Below are 17863 nucleotides of genomic sequence, written 5' to 3'. Positions count from 1 at the left end.
AAAACACAAAACATTTTTTTTCCAACTGTCACTTCAAAGACGCAAAACAGGGATCTCCTCTGATTATAATTACATCAACCAAAATGTGTAATCTACTGTGCTTTGAACATTTTGTCATCTAAAATTACATTCCTGTTTAAAAATTCTAATACAATGTACTGTTGATTTTATTTAATGCTCTGATTTGTCAAAGTTGTCTGACCCATGGTATGTGAATTTAACAAACTTAAACTCTAATGAATGGCTGCAGTAAAAATAAGGAAAAAATTATCAGTGAGAACATATTTGCTGACGAATGTCACATTTGCCTTTTATCTACTAAAATTTTATACATTCATTAGAATTACTTGGAAATTGTCACTTTTAGAGCACAATGTTACATTTCTTCTTATAACTGATGATCAAAGAGAGAAAATCAGTACATGTATGTGAATACCTTATATGTCACTTCAATACTGCAAGCATAAAATTCTAGGCAATACCATTGAGATTAATGAAGAATTAGGTGATAGCATAAAGCAATATCATATAGATTAATAATGAACTGGTTAGAAGAAGAATGGCAAATGTTATTATGAATGTAGAGATAAATACTACAATTAAAAGACTTAAGGCCACAATGCTCACCTGATTCTCTAACACTTCTCACCTGAATTTACATTTCGAAAGTTCTTTCTCAAATGATTTTTTGAAAACAACAGCAAAAAATTGCTATTCTTTCAAAGAGATTCAGACTTGCTACCTAAACGTTTGTCAACTTTCGTGACACTTTTTTGTTGCTCCTCAAGGGTGAAGGTTGGTGCAGATTAGAGAAGCTTTCTTTTTGTGCTTATGCTTGTTATATTGAAATACACATTTTTATCCTTTACTTTTTACACTTGAGTAAAATATGGAAGATTTATTCTATACTTTCAATTCCTCTTGCACACTAATTTATCTGCTCTAATCTTTTTTTATTTTACACAAATCAATATGGGCTCTAATTAAATTGACAAACAGAAGAAGCTTCTTAAAATAAATTAATCTTCAGACCTAAGCAATGACTTTAATTTGAGCAAATCATTATGTTGGTACAAAGAAATATTTGATAAATTCGTCTTTTTTTCTTTACAACCCCCCCCCCTCTTTTCTCTCTCTCTCTCTCTCTCTCTCTCTCTCTCTCTCTCTCTCTCAGAAATCTGGACCCATAAAGCGGCTTTATCCTGGCATCCTGATCAATGGGCCATCTCAACTGCCATGATACAATGATTATTAAATGTCAATGGCTTTAAAAGTTTATCATCCATTTTCAAACCAGATAAGTAATTCCAGAATGGCCTATAGCAGCTCCATTCTCACTTAAAGCACCATGGTTTGAACAAACTTTGCTTATTCTTCATAATGAGTAATAAGTCAATTAATTTAGAAGATTTTTTTCTTTTCATAAGTCCACATTTAAGCTCTATCAATTCTTTAAATGTATATAAATTAGTGCACTCAAAATATAGTGCAATCTTCTTCAACCAGTGACTTTCATACTCATAAATGAGAGCATTTGCAAGAAAAGCTGTATTTATTTGTTTAAATCATGTTTAATTAGCATGTACTTGAATTCACTGAAAAGAAGTACAAAAAGGTACTAAAATTTTACTTCTGTTTAAAATAAATCATTTGAAAAAAAAGTTGTATTTGTTTTATGTACTTGAATTAGCTGACAAAAGGCAGTACAAAAGGAGCTTAAATTTGACTACTGCTAAAATAAGTGTAAACCGTACACATACTCATTGAATTGTACATGAACATAAACTTCAACTGTTTCTTCAAAAATTATGCAATTTCATTGATACTTGAAGAAGTTTTATGGTTGTATGGTTAAGTTTAACTATGTTTTTGGAGATAAATTGTATAAGTTGAAAAAAAAAGTTCATAAGATTTTGATGACAACAGATGATTTGATCAGAAAAAGCTTTTAATGTGCCTTTGCCTCAGGTAATTTGAATATGCTGTGAAAAATGAAATAGAAAAAAGTACCTGTGGGATTTGAGATAGGCTGAAAACAATCGAAGGAGACTACGCCTAAATAATAAAAGAATGAAATGCATCAGCTATTTCAGAACAATAAGAAAAGAATATCCAATACAACAGACAATGTAACTAAATATCTATCAAATCAAACTGATACTTACAATCTTTTTTTTTTTTTTTTTTTTTTTTTTTTTTTTTTGGCTTCTCACATAATTCAAATACAATAAAATTTTGTACTGTAAAAAAAATTTGACTTGGATATTTTTTTCTTATAAATACCATCTACAGCCAATAAAACAAAAGTGGAATTAACTACAAGTCTAACACCTTGCATCAACATGCTTATAAATCTGAATAGAGAATGCATTTTGTACACTGCAAACATAAAGGTACTTAAGAATTTCCAAGCTGTTCTTAATATGCAGAAGTCAATTTTAAGTCAATTGTATGTTTGAATGGATCTGCATTTCCTCTTGAGAAAACAAACATTCTTCCAACTACAATTAAAGACCTGATTGTCTTCACAATATAATGGAATTAAACATATGTTTGGAATATCTGAAGTCTGTTTGCAGAAACAAATGTCATGCATCAATCAGCCAGGATGCACTTGCAACCGCAGAATACAACAAAACAGCCATCATCATGCAAGATGCAAACTATCATCATAACACTGGACACCTGATAGGGCACAGTTTGCATATTAACCTCCTTCAACGATAAAAATATCACAATCAAACTTATTCTTTTTGTATATTGAATACTGTTGAAAATAATAATATATGAAAACCATAAAAAATCATGAAAGTATAACATATTTGGAAACCTTGTTTCAGATGCTTTTAGAAGATTATTACATAAATGTAACCCATGGTTGAATAAAATAAAATCTTGTGCTTAAAATAAAGAGCAAATGAATACATGTACATATGCCTGAGTATATTGATTGAACAATTGCTGGAATAGGTCTAAAAAATCACATGATGCATTTTACACACGTCATGTAAATATGATAATGTATGCATGCAATGTAACAATATAAGAATTGAAATAATTTGCTATACATAATAATAATACAAGGTAACAGATGCACATATTTGAATCTAAACTTATTGAATCTAAACTTGTACACAACATTGTCTTCAGTCCTCTAGATGGAATTTATGACTTAAAAAATAATTACGAAATGTTCATGACAGTTTTATGACTGCTTCAAATGGTGTCCATGAATAGCTTAATTCATAAACACATTTAAAAAGCTTTACCCAAGGGTAGTCAAATGATGAATACAATACAAATAATGATTTTATAGAGGACAAAATTTTAGTTTCATGGATAAATATGAAACACAAAAAGTAAGAAAGCAACAGTGATAATTTCTGCACTGCTGAAAAATAAGAAAACCATCAAATACAATTGTTTTTAGATATTAGCTCAAGTCCTTGTAATAATAAACACTTCAGAATTTCAAAAGTTAGGAAATATATCTTCCTTTTTTAAGGAGTTTTGATTTTGCATGACTTTTAAAAAAAAAATTAGTTTAAGGAGCCATAAATTTATGACACATAGATTTACACACTACTCTCGAATCATCAAAATTTGTGGGGGCCAGTTTTTGTGAATTGCTTAAATTTTACAGGTTCCTGAGGATGTAATTTCGTGTATTCTGACTCAAATATACAAAAGGAAATATAACTTTGAAACCCTAGTATTTTCTTTTTTGTTCATTTGTTTTTCTTGAAGCTTATAAATTTTACTTCTAATTAAAAATAATTCTTTGTTATTCTTCATTAATTAACTCATAATTTTTGTAACTGAATCTTGAATTTACTTCAATTTCACTCGAATATGGATCTGCACATTTCATTATCTGTCAAAATCAGCATTTTAGATATTTTAAAATCATAGGTATATACATCATGCATAATAGAAAAACAACTCAGGCCAATGAAAAGAAACACATTAAATGACATGTAGTGCATGTACATGTACGTATCTAGATCGAATATCTTCAATCAGCTTATAGCTCAATTAATGCAACACTTGAAATTTTATTAGGTCTGGGCAGTGGCATTCAGGTTATTAATTTTTTATACAAGGGACATGCCATAAGGACCTTGTATTCTTTAGCAATACATGTACCATAAAATCATGTTGATTCAAACACCATGTCAATATATTTATGTACCTTCTTGGGAGAGGTTGCACCAACAAAAAAAATGGCATTAATACCTCAAAAAGTCCAGCTTTGCTGAAAATTAATATATTCTAAATAAATATATTCATTACACGTGAAATTTTTAAGGAATGGCTTTAATAGGTACCAAAATCATATTGTGTAACCTTGGTTGAGGCAGTTCATGCTTTATAAACTGCAAAGTGGTATCATAAAAAAAACATAAACTTTTCCAACCCAGTTATACAAGTATAACTTGGAAAGTTATTGAATTTATTCCTTATAATTTAATTTCCTATCATAAAGTGTAAAAATTAAAAAAAAAAACAATTTTCCATCAAAAATGTCTTACAATTGTTCAAGTTCTAAATGTAACATCAAGCAAATCGATATATTTTTGACAAGTCATTGTGACCTAGGCAACACAGGTTTTACAATATAAACTTATTTTTCTCAGCTTATCAAACGGCATATTACAAGCAGAATTACATTATTGCTCATTATTCGGAATACCCCAAGTTGTTTACCTTCATCTTTTTAAATGTAAGATTGTGGTGTACAGGAAAATCTTAGTTTCATAGACAACAAGGGCCAACTATCAACTAAATTATATGACAAATGAGATGACTGCAGCTTCCCTGTTGTCAACTTCCCTTATTTAGTAATAAACTGTTGTCACCAGCATATACATTGTAGTGTTCATGTCTCCCAACTTATTATATACTGAAGAGCATACCTGTAGTATGATTGATTTTTTAACTAATGCATGTGCATGTTACTGATAAACAAGTTGATGTTACAGTGATTTCAACAACCTTGTTTAAAGTCAGCATCCTGTTAATTTTAAGATAATTATATAATAACCTTGTGAGCAAATACAACCTGTCACTGGGTCATATTTTGAACGAAATATTTCATAACAATTGTTAGGCCTTTGCTTTTATAAAAAGTTTGACTACATAATATTCTATCTACCCAATCAATGCATAGGCATCACAGCGGATGTGACAGGTCAACAGGGATGTTTACTCTTACTAGGCATCTGATCTCACCTCTGGAATTTTAGGGGTTCCATGTTTTATGCCCTGTTCATAGATTTGTATAGTTTATAGGTTTTTTGAAATTGATCACTGTTTGTCATCTTCATCTTTTTCATTATATAATTTAAGATATATCAATTATTCCTTGATAGTAAAATCCAATTATAAAACCCATGTTATAAAGTTCCTGTTGTCTAAATCATAACTGGTGTTGATATTTAAAAGACCATCAAATGTAGCCTAGTAATGGAATAAAAACTACTATTTTAAAAAAAAAATTTATTGTCTTATTGGAAATGCTTGCTTCTGGATGAAATATATGGCTATAAGACTATATGAATATTTTTGCTCTCAATGGCATGCTACTACTCCTCAGTAGAATTTATGACTGACAGCAAAATATCAAAACAAGGAGAGAAAAAAATATACTGATAAAATTCTACTTAAACGCATACACCATGTATACTGAATTAAATGGTGAAGTTTACATTTCATTTCCCTGCATTTCCACTTCAAATGAATAAAACATGAAAATATAAAATTATATTTTAACTAAATTATATGAAAGTAATTGATAAGTCCTGATTATTGGTTGATAATATACTAACTGTTTGACACAAATAAATGCTTAAGTATTGGTGAAATAGTCAAGAAATATAATGTATGTGTATCTGAAAATGATGTAATATGAAAGTTCTAATTATGTATAAGACATCATGTATCTACACCTGCTGCTTACAGAGCTCATGGACTTGTCACAATCTATATTTGTCCTTAATTTTTGAACACCCCTCTACCTAAATCATTAATTTCATAGTAAATGGTTGTTCAAAAATTAAGACACATAGAAAATGACAAGCCCCTGAATACTGAAAGTTAACTGTAAAACTTGGATAAAAAGAACTGACTTAAAAGGGAATCTGGGTTAAAAGGAACTTCTTACTGATCCCATAGAATACTTTTCATTATGTTCCTTATACGTATAAATTGAATCTCGTTCATAAGGAAGCAAAATTTGAGGCTACAGCGACTTACTTAAAACATAGTTTAATGTTTATGACATGATTTTTTTATTCAGTTAAAATTTATGTACATTATGAAGCATCTGCCCTTCATGTTGTGTGTGCCAAAGTAATGGACATCATCATAGTAGAATGGATTTTTCATGCAATCTTAGTGAGATGTTCTTACTTTTATAGATATCAGAAAAAAATCTGTTGAAAATAAAATTACATGATGTAGTCAAGTCTACATAACTAAAATTTGGTATGATGAAGTTGTGTACTGAGTTTCAACTGATTATGATAAATACATGTATCTGTCGAGTTACATAAAACCTACTCAACAGCTCTTTCAGTGTTTTGAGCTATTATCACCAATACCATTAACCATCCACTTCCATCTAACAGTTATCAAACAATGATCAAGACTTTTCAAATTCTCCTCCCAGTAGACAAATCATAAATTGAGACTGAGATTGAGAGATTTAATGCACAAAAACACAATACCTCTCTAGCTGTTGTATCCTTACTCGGCATTTTCTGATCAAATAATGTTGTATGCTAGTTTAATTGGTTATCATCATAACAATTCTTTATAGAGAAGACCACAAGTGTGTCATATAAAGAACTTTTTTTCTAAGAAATTCAGGATTTTTTTAAGCATTCACTAGTCCCATTCAATGCAGTTATGATACCTCAGAGAGTATCTGTTTCTTCATAAAAATTTCCAATAACATTCATTTTCTTTTTTATGATTGCACATTTGTTTTTCATGTGATGTATTATTCAATGAAAAGAATGCTTGCATTAGACTTCTAAAAATAAGCAAAAACTTGATTTTCACTATTCTTCATGTTTAGGACATTTTATTCAGAAAACTGCACCAAAATGATAAAAACTGGTTCTCTTCTTTAGGTAACAAAATTAAATTGCATTTAGTTGAAATGTTGTAACATTCATATATAAGAAAAGCCTGCATGTTTCTTTGTTTTTCTTTTTCAATGGGGTAGGGGGGGACCAGAGTTGTTTTAATATTTTTAAATGTCTCATTTTTTTTTCTTGACCTTCCAGCTCACCTTTGCCTCCAGTTTCTCCTGCCACTTGGTCTTTTGTTGCGTGTCTGCCTCTCTTTCAAACTTTCCTGGAATCGCTTCATCTTCACCCACTTACCCCCAGCGTGGTCATAAGTACACCATACACTGATCCCAATGACTAGCAGGATTAACCAGTTACAGATATTCATAGCTAGTGAAAGAAAATTTACACAGTCAATTTATGTGGATATTGTCCCCTACCAATGAACCCAGAGGGGACAAAAGGTTTCCTCATCATCTGTTCCTTTGTCTGTCTGTTCCACTTGGTATTTAACACTTTTTCCTGAATGTTCGCAGGTATTGAGCTGATTTTTGGTATGTGAGTGTACCGTGATGAGTTAAAGATCAAGTTTGCATTTTATTTTTCTTCAACGATTTTTTTTTGATAGAAGAATGTTACAGATTTTTTTAATTTGTAAGGGGAACCAAATTAAGGGACTAGTATTACTTAATATGCAATACTCTCAGAATGCTTGTTAGTACCATATCAGTGGAACTGGAGGGGATTTATAGGTTTCCTCCTCATCTGTCTATTTGTCTGTCTATCCATCTAGCTGTCCCTCTGTCTGTCCATCAATCTGTTCAACTTGGTTTTCTACATCTTTTTTGTAAATGCTTGCAGATATTAAGCTGATTTTTGGTATGTGAGTGAATCTTGATAAGTTACAGAGTGAATAAGTGTTTTGTTCCACTTTGGTGGTTGTTGAAGGAATTATGCCCTTTTTAATTTCTTTTTTTTTTGGGGGGGGGGGCTTCTAAATTTTCAAGGGGATCAAACCTGATTACACTTGCCAGTCGGGAACTAATATTGCTTATGCAATATTCTCAGAATGTTTACTTAGTTTATATACTATTTTTTAGAATTCAAAACCACTCTCCTTAACCTTGTTTTTTTTTTCTTGTGAAAAATAACAAGTGTATGCAATGACATGTCATAAAAACTGTTGCTGCTTTAAGGATAAATTTGCAGTAATTAAGAGCTTAGGGAAGCTAAGTGAAACAAGAGGCCCAAGGGCCTTAATGGTCACCTGAGTATAATACAACAATTTAGAGGATCCATAGAGTATAAAATGAACTGAAAGGTGAAGCTTTGTTGCCCAAAAGCAAGAAAATAGGTTGATCAGGATCAACAACGAAATAATTAATCTAGTATTCATTGACAGTTAATAAATTAGGTTCTAATCTGTTCCCTATTTATCACTATCACTATACAGTATATTGAAAAAAAACTATCAGTGCTTCTGCACTATTTTAATTTCTTGTTGAAATCTCTTTCACTGGCCTCTCTTGGTCTTTGATGAACATTTAATAAGACAACTTATTTTTGTTCCATTTTTATTAGGTCACCTGAGTCACTCACTGGTTCGCTTAACCAATTTCAACCAAATTTGGCATATAGCATCTATGGGTGAAGGGGAACAAAAATTGTGAATTTCATGTTCCCTGCCCCCCTGGGGCCTGAGGGGTGGGGCTAAAACCACCAAAAATAATGCAATCTTTAAAAATCTTCTTCTTTACTCCTGGACATCAAGCAGTCAAACCGTTGGCATCATTGTAATAAGCATTGAGCCCTCTACCAAAATTGTGAAATTCATGGCCCCAGGGTCAGGGGTTCTGGCCCCAGGATGGGGCTATATAGATCATATAGTGAAAGTGCATTATTTCTTTGAAAATCTTCTTCTCTGCTCCTGGGTATTAAATAAGGTAACTAAGTACATAGTTATGATGAGCAAGAGTGTCTCTTCCAAAATTGTGAAATTCATGGCTCCAGGGTCAGGGGTTCTGGCCCCAGGGTGGGGCTATATAGATCATATAGTGAAAGTGCATTATTTCTTTGAAAATCTTCTTCTCTGCTCCTGGGTATTAAATAAGGTAATTAAGTACATAGTTATGAAGAGCAAGAGTGCCTCTTCCAAAATTGTGAAATTCATGGCCCGAGGATCAGGGGTTCTGGTGTTAGGGTGGGGCTCTATAGATTATATAGTGAAAATGCATTTATTCTTTGAAAATCTTCTTCTCTGCTCCTGGGTATTAAATAAGGTAACTAAGTACATAGTTATGATGAGCAAGAGTGCCTCTTCCAAAATTGTGAAATTCATGGCCCCAGGGTCAGGGGTTCTGGCCCCAGGGTGGGGCTATATAGATCATATAGTGAAAGTGCATTATTTCTTTGAAAATCTTCTTCTCTGCTCCTGGGTATTAAATAAGGTAACTAAGTACATAGTTATGATGAGCAAGAGTGCCTCTTCCAAAATTGTGAAATTCATGGCCCCAGGGTCAGGGGTTCTGGCCCCAGGGTGGGGCTATATAGATCATATAGTGAAAGTGCATTATTTCTTTGAAAATCTTCTTCTCTGCTCCTGGATATTAAGTAAAGTAACTAAGTACATAGTTATGATGAGCAAGAGTGTCTCTTCCAAAATTGTGAAATTCATGGCCCCAGGGTCAGGGGTTCTGGCCCCAGGGTGGGGCTATATAGATCATATAGTGAAAATGCATTAATTCTTTGAAAATCTTCTCTGCTCCTGGGTATTAAATTAAGTAACTAAGTACAAAGTTATGATGAGCAAGAGAGCCTCTTCCCACATTGTGAATTTCATGGTCCCAGGGTCAGGGGTTCTGGTGTTTGGGCGGGGCTGTATCGACTATATAGTGAAAATGCATTAATTCTTTGAAAATCTTCTCCTCTGCTCCTGGGTATTAAGTTGATAAACTAAGTACATATTTATGATGAGGAGGTGGGCCCCTTCCAGAATTGTGAAAGCCATGGCCCCTGGGTCAGGGGTTCTGGTGTTAGGGCAGGGCTCTATTGATTATATAGTGAAAATGCATTAATTCTTTGAAAATCTTCTTCTCTGCTCCTGGGTATTATTTAAACAAACTAAGTGCATGGTTATGATGCATAAGGATGCCTTTTCAAAAATTGTGAATTTCATGGCCCCAGGGTTGGGGGTTCTGGTGTTAGGGTGGGGCTCTATTGATTATATAGTGAAAATGCATTGATTCTTTGAAAATCTTCTTCTCTGCTACTGGAGATTATTTAAACAAACTAAGTGCATGGTTATGATGCATAAGGATGCCTTTTCAAAAATTGTGAATTTCATGGCCCCAGGGTTGGGGGTTCTGGTGTTAGGGTGGGGCTCTATTGATTATATAGTGAAAATGCATTGATTCTTTGAAAATCTTCTTCTCTGCTACTGGAGATTATTTAAACAAACTAAGTGCATGGTTATGATGCATAAGGATGCCTTTTTAAAAATTGTGAATTTCATGGCCCCAGGGTCAGGGGTTCCGGTGTTAGGGCGGGGCTCTATTGATTATATAGTGAAAATGCATTGATTCTATGAAAATCTTCTTTGCTACTGGAGATTATTTAAACAAACTAAGTGCATGATTATGATAGGCAAGGATGCCTCTTCCAAAATTTTTAAATACATGGCCTCATTTTTTGGGGTTCTTGAGGAGGGGGGGGGGGGGAGGGGGGCTGTATTGATTATATAGTGAAAATGCATTAATTCTATTAATTAATCATTAACTAATCCTGTCTGCTCCTTAGCGTTGAGCTGATAAATAAATTGCTTAGCTATGATGAAGATGGGAGCTTCAAACAGAATTTTTAAATCTTGTGGTCCTAGGGTCAGGGGTTCTGGCATAACGAGGAAGGGGGGGGGGGGGTTGATAATATAGTGGAAAAGTGTAAATTCTTTGAAGTCCATAGTTATGATGATGAGGGTAACTCTTCCAAATTTGTAAATTTCTTGACCTTTGGTCTTGGGTTCTGGTGTTAGGGTAAGGCTTTGATGAATCTGTAGTGAAAATGCATTGTACCTGTGAAATTCTTCTCTGCTTCTGGGCATATGGAAAGCAAACTGAGTAAAAGTTTAAATAATATAAGTAAGCGTATTTCTACCAGATTTTTGAACATCTGGACAATTTGTCTAAGCATTCTGGTCCTGGACAGGGCTCTATTAATTTGTATTCTACTGAGAGAAGTTATTCCCCTTTTCCATTCACCTTTGATAATTAATCACTGTAAACAATGTATTTGAAAGATTAATAGAATAAGATAATTATGCAAGAATGTTTATAGTATAATTCAAAAAGTACTTTCTTAGTTTTAATAATCAGGCAGACCTGTAAGTAATAGATAAATAAAAATGAGACAAAAATAACTTATCTTATTAAAAGTTCTTCACAGACCATAAGAGAGGTCAATGCTACAGGTCTTAATATGGGTTTAAAAATAGTACAGAAGCACTAATAGTTTGTTAATAGTCTGCATGGTGATAAAATTAAGTGGGGACAGATTAGAACTTAAGTTATGAGTTGATACTGAATACTACACTAAATATTTTGTTGATCCTGATCTTCCTACTTCTCTTGCTTTAGGGCAACAAAGCTTCATCTGTCAGTGTATTTAACTTCTAAATTGTTGTATTATACTCAGGTGACCATTAAGGACCTTGGGCCTCTTGTTTATCTATTACTTACAAGTCTACCTGATCAGTAAAACTATAAAAATACTTTTTATATTATACAATACAAATTCTTGCATAATTCTCTTATTCTATTTAACTTTCAAGTACATTGTTTACAGTGATTAATTATCAAAAGTAAATGGCAAAGGGGAATAACTCCTCTCAGTAGAATACAAATTAATACAGCCCTGGCCAGGACCAGAACACATGACCAAAAGGTCCAGATGTTCAAAAATCTGGTAAAAATACTCTTCCACATTAAAACATTTAATCTTTTTGCCTCAGGTATGTCCAAGTGCAGAGAAAATTTTTAAAGAAATAATGCATTTTTACTACAGATTCACTATATTATCAATAGAGCCCCCCCCCCCCCCCCTCCCCATCGAGAAACACTAGAGTTTCTCACCCTGGGACCAGAAGTTTGCACATCATAAGTAATCACTTTGTTTATCTGCTTAACACTAAGGATCAGACAGGATTATTAAATAGAATTAATGCAATTTCACTATATTATCAAGAGCCCCACCCTTGCACCAGCACATCTGACCCGGGGTCATGCAATTCACTACTCTGGAAGGAGCACTCTTGCTCAACATAACTATATTCTTAGCTTCTTTGCTTTTTAACCAGAAGCAGAAAAGAATATTTTCAAAGAAATTTTGCTTTTTCACTATATAATCAATAGAGCCACCCACCCCAACCTTTTCACTAGAATCCTTTACCCTGGGGTCATGAAATTCACAATTTTGGAAGAGGCATCATTGCTTATCATAACAATGTACTTAGTTTGATTCAAAAATACCCAGGAGCAGAGAAGAAGATTTTTAAGCATTAAATAAATGCATTTTCACTTTATAATAAATATCGGAACCTCTGATCCAGGGGTCATGAAATTCACTATTTTGGAAGAGTCACCCTTGCTTATCATAACAGTTACTATGTATTTAATTTGTTTAGATAATACCCAGGAGTAGAAAAGAAGATTTTCCAAGAAATAATGCACTTTCACTATATGATCTATATTATAATAAGCCCCGCCCTAGGACCAGAACCTCTGACCCTGGGGCCATGTATTTCGCAATTTTGGTAGAGTCACTCTTGCTTATCATAACTATGTATTCAATTTGTTTCAATAATACCAAGGAGTAGAGAAGAAGATTTTCATAGAAATAATGCACTTTCACTATATGATCTATATTATAATAAGCCCCGCCCTAGGAACAGAACCCCTGACCCTGGGGCCATGAATTTCACAATTTTGGTAGAGTCACTCGTGCTTATGAAAACTATGTATTTAATTTGTTTCAATAACACCCAGGAGTAAAGAAGAAGATTTTCAAAGAAATAATGCACTTTTACTATATGATCTATATAGCCCTGCCCTAGGACCAGAACCCCTGACCCTGGGGCCATGAATTTCACAAATTTGGTAGAGTCACCCTTGCTTATCATAACTATGTATTCAATTTGTTTCAATAATACCCAGGAGTAGAGAAGAAGATTTTAAAAGAAATAATGCACTTTCACTATATGATCTATATAGCCCCACCCTAGCACCAGAACCCCTGACCCTGGGGCTATGAATTTCACAATTTTGGTAGAGGGCTCAATGCTTATTACAATGATGCCAACAGTTCAACTGCTTGATGTCTAGGAGTAAAGAAGAAGATTTTTGAAGATTGCATTAATTTTGGTGGATTTAGCCCCACCCCTCAGGCCCCAGGGGGGCAGGGACTATGATATTCAAAAATTTTGTTCCCCTTCACACATAGATGCCATATGCTAAAATTGGCTGAAATTGGTGCAGCGGTTTCAGAGAAGAAGCTGAAAATGTTCAAATGTTAACACACGACGCACGGCGACGGACGAAAACAGATAGCAATAGGTCACCTGAGTGACTCAGGTGACCTAATTAAAATCAAAATAGAAAGTGAGCTTAATGATTAAGTCAATCAAATAACATAAATATTTAAATTAAATAAATAATTCTTAACCTTAATAATAAATGAACTTAATTTTTGTTAGTTTGAAGAAAAAATTACCTCAATCATCAATGAATTTATTATGAGTCTGAAAATAAGTTTAAACAGGTACTAACTATTTTTAGATTAAAATTATTCAGGGTTCTTGTCCCACTTACAGGACTGTACAACAAATCTGGATTACCTAATGTCACTTTCTTTGGTGTTTCCGAAGGGCAACTCATGTAGTGTTTAGCTAACCAGACCACACCAACTATCTGCCAGGCCAGCTCAAACAGCAAAATTCCTACAATACACACATATAAACAAACACATCAAATTACAGAATAACTCATCTCATTAACAAACATATGGCTTCAGAAATACATTCTTCATGTTCTTAGAGGCATGGCATGATTAACTGAATGAAGCTACTTCAATGTTTTTTTTTCACCAAAAAATCAGATTTTTTGGGGGTAACAGAGACTAAACTAGATAGACTTAAAGGCATCAGGTACTTTTGAGCTTTAAATCTCATTGGTAAGTTGGTTATACTTCATCCATAGTCAATGGAACATGAACAAATATTTACCCAATGTAATTTTGTCTGTAAAACATTCTAAGTACACTTAGTCTACACATTCTCTTTAACAATAACTGCATTCAACATCCAAGACAGATGGTACAATGAGGAAAAAAAGCTTTAGCAAGTACAAGTTGGGAGATAAAAGTTGTAAAATTATAGCATGTATGTATAGTAATTCAATCTCATTTCCTTCTCATTAAAACTGAACATAAACATGATAAAAATACATTCTTAGCAGAAAAGTCTTGTTTCATTCTAACTGAATCAACAAAAAGAAATAAGTTTAGTATTTCACAAACAATATGAGATTTGGGATTCATCTTTTCAGATTAAACAATTTATGAGTATGTGTTACAATATATTAATACCACAGATGTTTACTTTTCATTACAATGTCTCTATACAAGTGAAAAATTCTCCAACGGGACATAAAACAACAAACAATCAATCAATCTAACAGTAAGCTAGACCAGATATTTAAGCTACCTCATATTAATACAAGACTTGATCCATATTAATTGATAAAATTACTGTCACTAAACATTAAATTGTTTTCCTAAATAGCTGTCTATTAATATAAAGCTACTGATTATAATCATTACTGTGCCCTTACTGATGACGGAAGATAAAATACAACAGCTTTAAGAGCTTCAAGGCCGGAACTTCAAGGGATGTGTGTCTCATGACCTCCTTCACTTCACTTATAAAGTGTCAAGATTTATCTACACTGAACTCACTAAAACTTTACTATATACTGTTCCTCCAATTCATTAACATTTAATTATACTCATACAAAAATTAATCTTTACCCAAACTGAGGAATGTCATTATGTGAATAAAAATTATTACAATCTAAAGACTACATCAATAAAAACAAACTTAAGGTTCCCTGCCCCCAATTTGCAGTCTTTTATGTACATTAATTTCTACACCATCAATTTATTTCTGAGATTTTATAATATTAGATAGGGATCAATCATTTACACAATTATAATGGGGTTTATGTCTCGCAAAATCTAATATATGAAAGAACATATTCCCCCACAAAATAATATAACATCTGCGACAACAACATATCACAATCGCAACATTGGAAAGACTGGAATACTCCCACTTTCAGATTCTCGGATCGTGGCAAAGATGAGAAGCAAAAAATCAATTGTAGCGTGCCTCCCTCAATAGAGAGAAAACTAATGTCCTTGGTTTATAAAATAAATCACCACTAACAAAGGCTAGCTGACTCTTATTTCCATTATAAAAATTGGTCTTTAGTAAATGTTCCACAATAGACATTAGAAATTTTTATCAAAGTGAAAATCAGGAATTTACTTTTTTTGATCTTTAATTAAAATCTTGAACTATATGCACTCTGTAGTTTAATACACATTGTCTTAATAAAAGCTCAAACCTTTAGCAATGACACTGCTTTTAAAACTCAAGTATAATTTGTTTTTTCCTGGAAATTATCACACCATGATACTTTACTAGATTAGAAGTCTGGTGATCTTCCTTTAGACTCTGAGGGCCTAAATTAAAGTTTTGTTTCTTCCGGTAACTCTGTCACATTATCTGATGCGAGTATAGTTATGTGAGAATGTTTTTTTTCCTGCTACAAAGTCAAATAAGTTTAGTTGTAAGATATAATAAATTTTCAAATTGTATTTTGTATTGTATCAGTGTATTGTATTGTATTTTTTTTTTCATTTTTATTTAATTTAAATCATTATATAATTGATTTATTTTTTTGCAGGGGAGGGGGGGGGGGCACAGTGACAGAATACATGTAGTAAAAATCTCTTTAAGGGAATTCTTATTAACAGTGTATCAATTTAATTTAGAATTTAGGGGCTGACAAATAGATTTTTTTAAACTTGCCCCACCAACACAGTATTTTGTGCAACCAAGTTCTATATATTTTGATGCACAGTGGAAGAATACAATGGGCAGTGACAGAATACATGTAGTAAAAATCTCTTTAAGGGAATTCTTATTAACAGTGCATCGATCACTTTAATTTAGAATTTAGGGGCTGACAAATAGATTTTTTTAAACTTGCCCCACCAACAAAGAATTTTGTGCAACCAAGTTCTATATATTTTGATGCACAGAAAACAAACAAAAACATACATGTAAGCCCATCGTCGGTAACCCACGGGTGATTCACATCGATTCTCTCTATCATCACGTAGCTTGTGGACTCAAAACCGTGGTTTGCGACGATGATGTAAGCCTATTAAACTACAAATCTTACAACAATTTACAGGTTTAAAACTAAAGCATTTTCAGGACTGACAAAAATTTTAAAACATTAGTTGTCTGTTAATTGTAACCTGTTTAACTCATGCACTTAAAGGGATTAAATTTGATACTTTCATGTTGACACCATCACAGTTTTGTTTGGTCGCTTCTCATAACTACATTAATTTATGTACATGTTTTAGCCAGTGTATCTTACAATGTCATGGATATCTCTATATATGAAAAACAACACGTGCCACCTCAATGTGACATAAATTTTAGATTATCATCAATTATTTATAACTTATTTAAGTTTTCTTCAACATGCTCAATCAATAAAAAATACTGTGATTGGTTTTTCAAAGAATTAAGACAAATTTTAACTTCAGATTTTAAAGTTTCAATCTTTTCTCAGAAAATGATTAACATTAATCCTTATAAAACTGTTTTAAGTACTGCCATACCAAATAGCAATATGACCACTAGGTTCTCCAAGATAAGTCACTTGGGCTTCCCATTAAGCAGTATGTATTATCTTTAGTGCAAATGTAAGCTTATTTATAAAGATTTACATCTTCAAACACAACTGAATCAGATATATCATTAACCTACTTCCCCACATTTCAAGGGTACATATGTACCTTAAAATGAAAAAAAAAAAAAAGGTTAATATTCATTTAAAATGATATCCCCTGTACCAAACTGTGTACAAACAGCTAGACTGAAATCTAAGTCAAGAACATTGAATCATTCATGGCTGAACTTTTTGCTTGTTCAACCATCCACCATGTCCACTGCATGGTCTAAAAGAACAGTGTGACAAAACATGTTGCCAGCATCCTTTCAATAATTCATAATTTTTTGATTGAAAAATGCATCATCTTTTGTAGATGTGCAGTGGTTATATGCACACTGATACATGAATAATTTGTTCTGATTTGCCATAATTTGGGTTAAATCAATATCCTTGCAGCTGTTACAATCTTAGGCTTGGTCCACGACACAAGGAGATCATGTATAGCAATGATTATTACTGATCCAGGTATACATGACAGTCAGACTCCTCTCAGTCAAACTTATGATACACTGATTGAAATCTCTCCTATATGAAGCATAGAGACACATATTGAATTAGTTATCAGATATTCTGGGAAAGCTAATCCCACTCTTTTCACAGTATTACCTGATTTATAACTATACTTGACTGTCAATATGAAAAAAAAAAATATATCAAACTCAGTAGAGAAAATTTCGAAAAGCTTGATTTGTAACATAATTTGAAGCA

General features: G+C 32.7%; 1 protein-coding gene across 3 annotated transcripts in view; it reads right to left on the bottom strand.

Annotated features, from left to right (window-relative positions):
• LOC133200465 (diacylglycerol lipase-alpha-like) overlaps positions 1–17863 on the bottom strand; it is a 67036-nt gene that overhangs the window by 27690 nt on the left and 21483 nt on the right. The window contains exons 3-6 of one of the 3 annotated variants that reach the window (XM_061336254.1): positions 13960–14061; positions 7298–7466; positions 4193–4255; positions 2011–2055 (exon numbers count right to left, since the gene is read on the bottom strand). In XM_061336254.1, coding sequence (XP_061192238.1) covers positions 2011–2055; positions 4193–4255; positions 7298–7466; positions 13960–14061 — 379 coding nt within the window. The remainder of the gene's footprint in view (positions 1–2010; positions 2056–4192; positions 4256–7297; positions 7467–13959; positions 14062–17863) is intronic. The other 2 variants (XM_061336255.1, XM_061336256.1) reach the window with 2 other exon arrangements.

Source organism: Saccostrea echinata, unplaced genomic scaffold, assembly GCF_033153115.1.
Source record: "Saccostrea echinata isolate AGI-Se365-2 ecotype Australia unplaced genomic scaffold, CSIRO_AGI_Sech_v1 ptg000040l, whole genome shotgun sequence".
NCBI lineage: Eukaryota > Metazoa > Mollusca > Bivalvia > Ostreida > Ostreidae > Saccostrea > Saccostrea echinata.
Note: the sequence above shows the minus strand (reverse complement) of the source record. Positions and strands in the feature narration are given on the sequence as shown.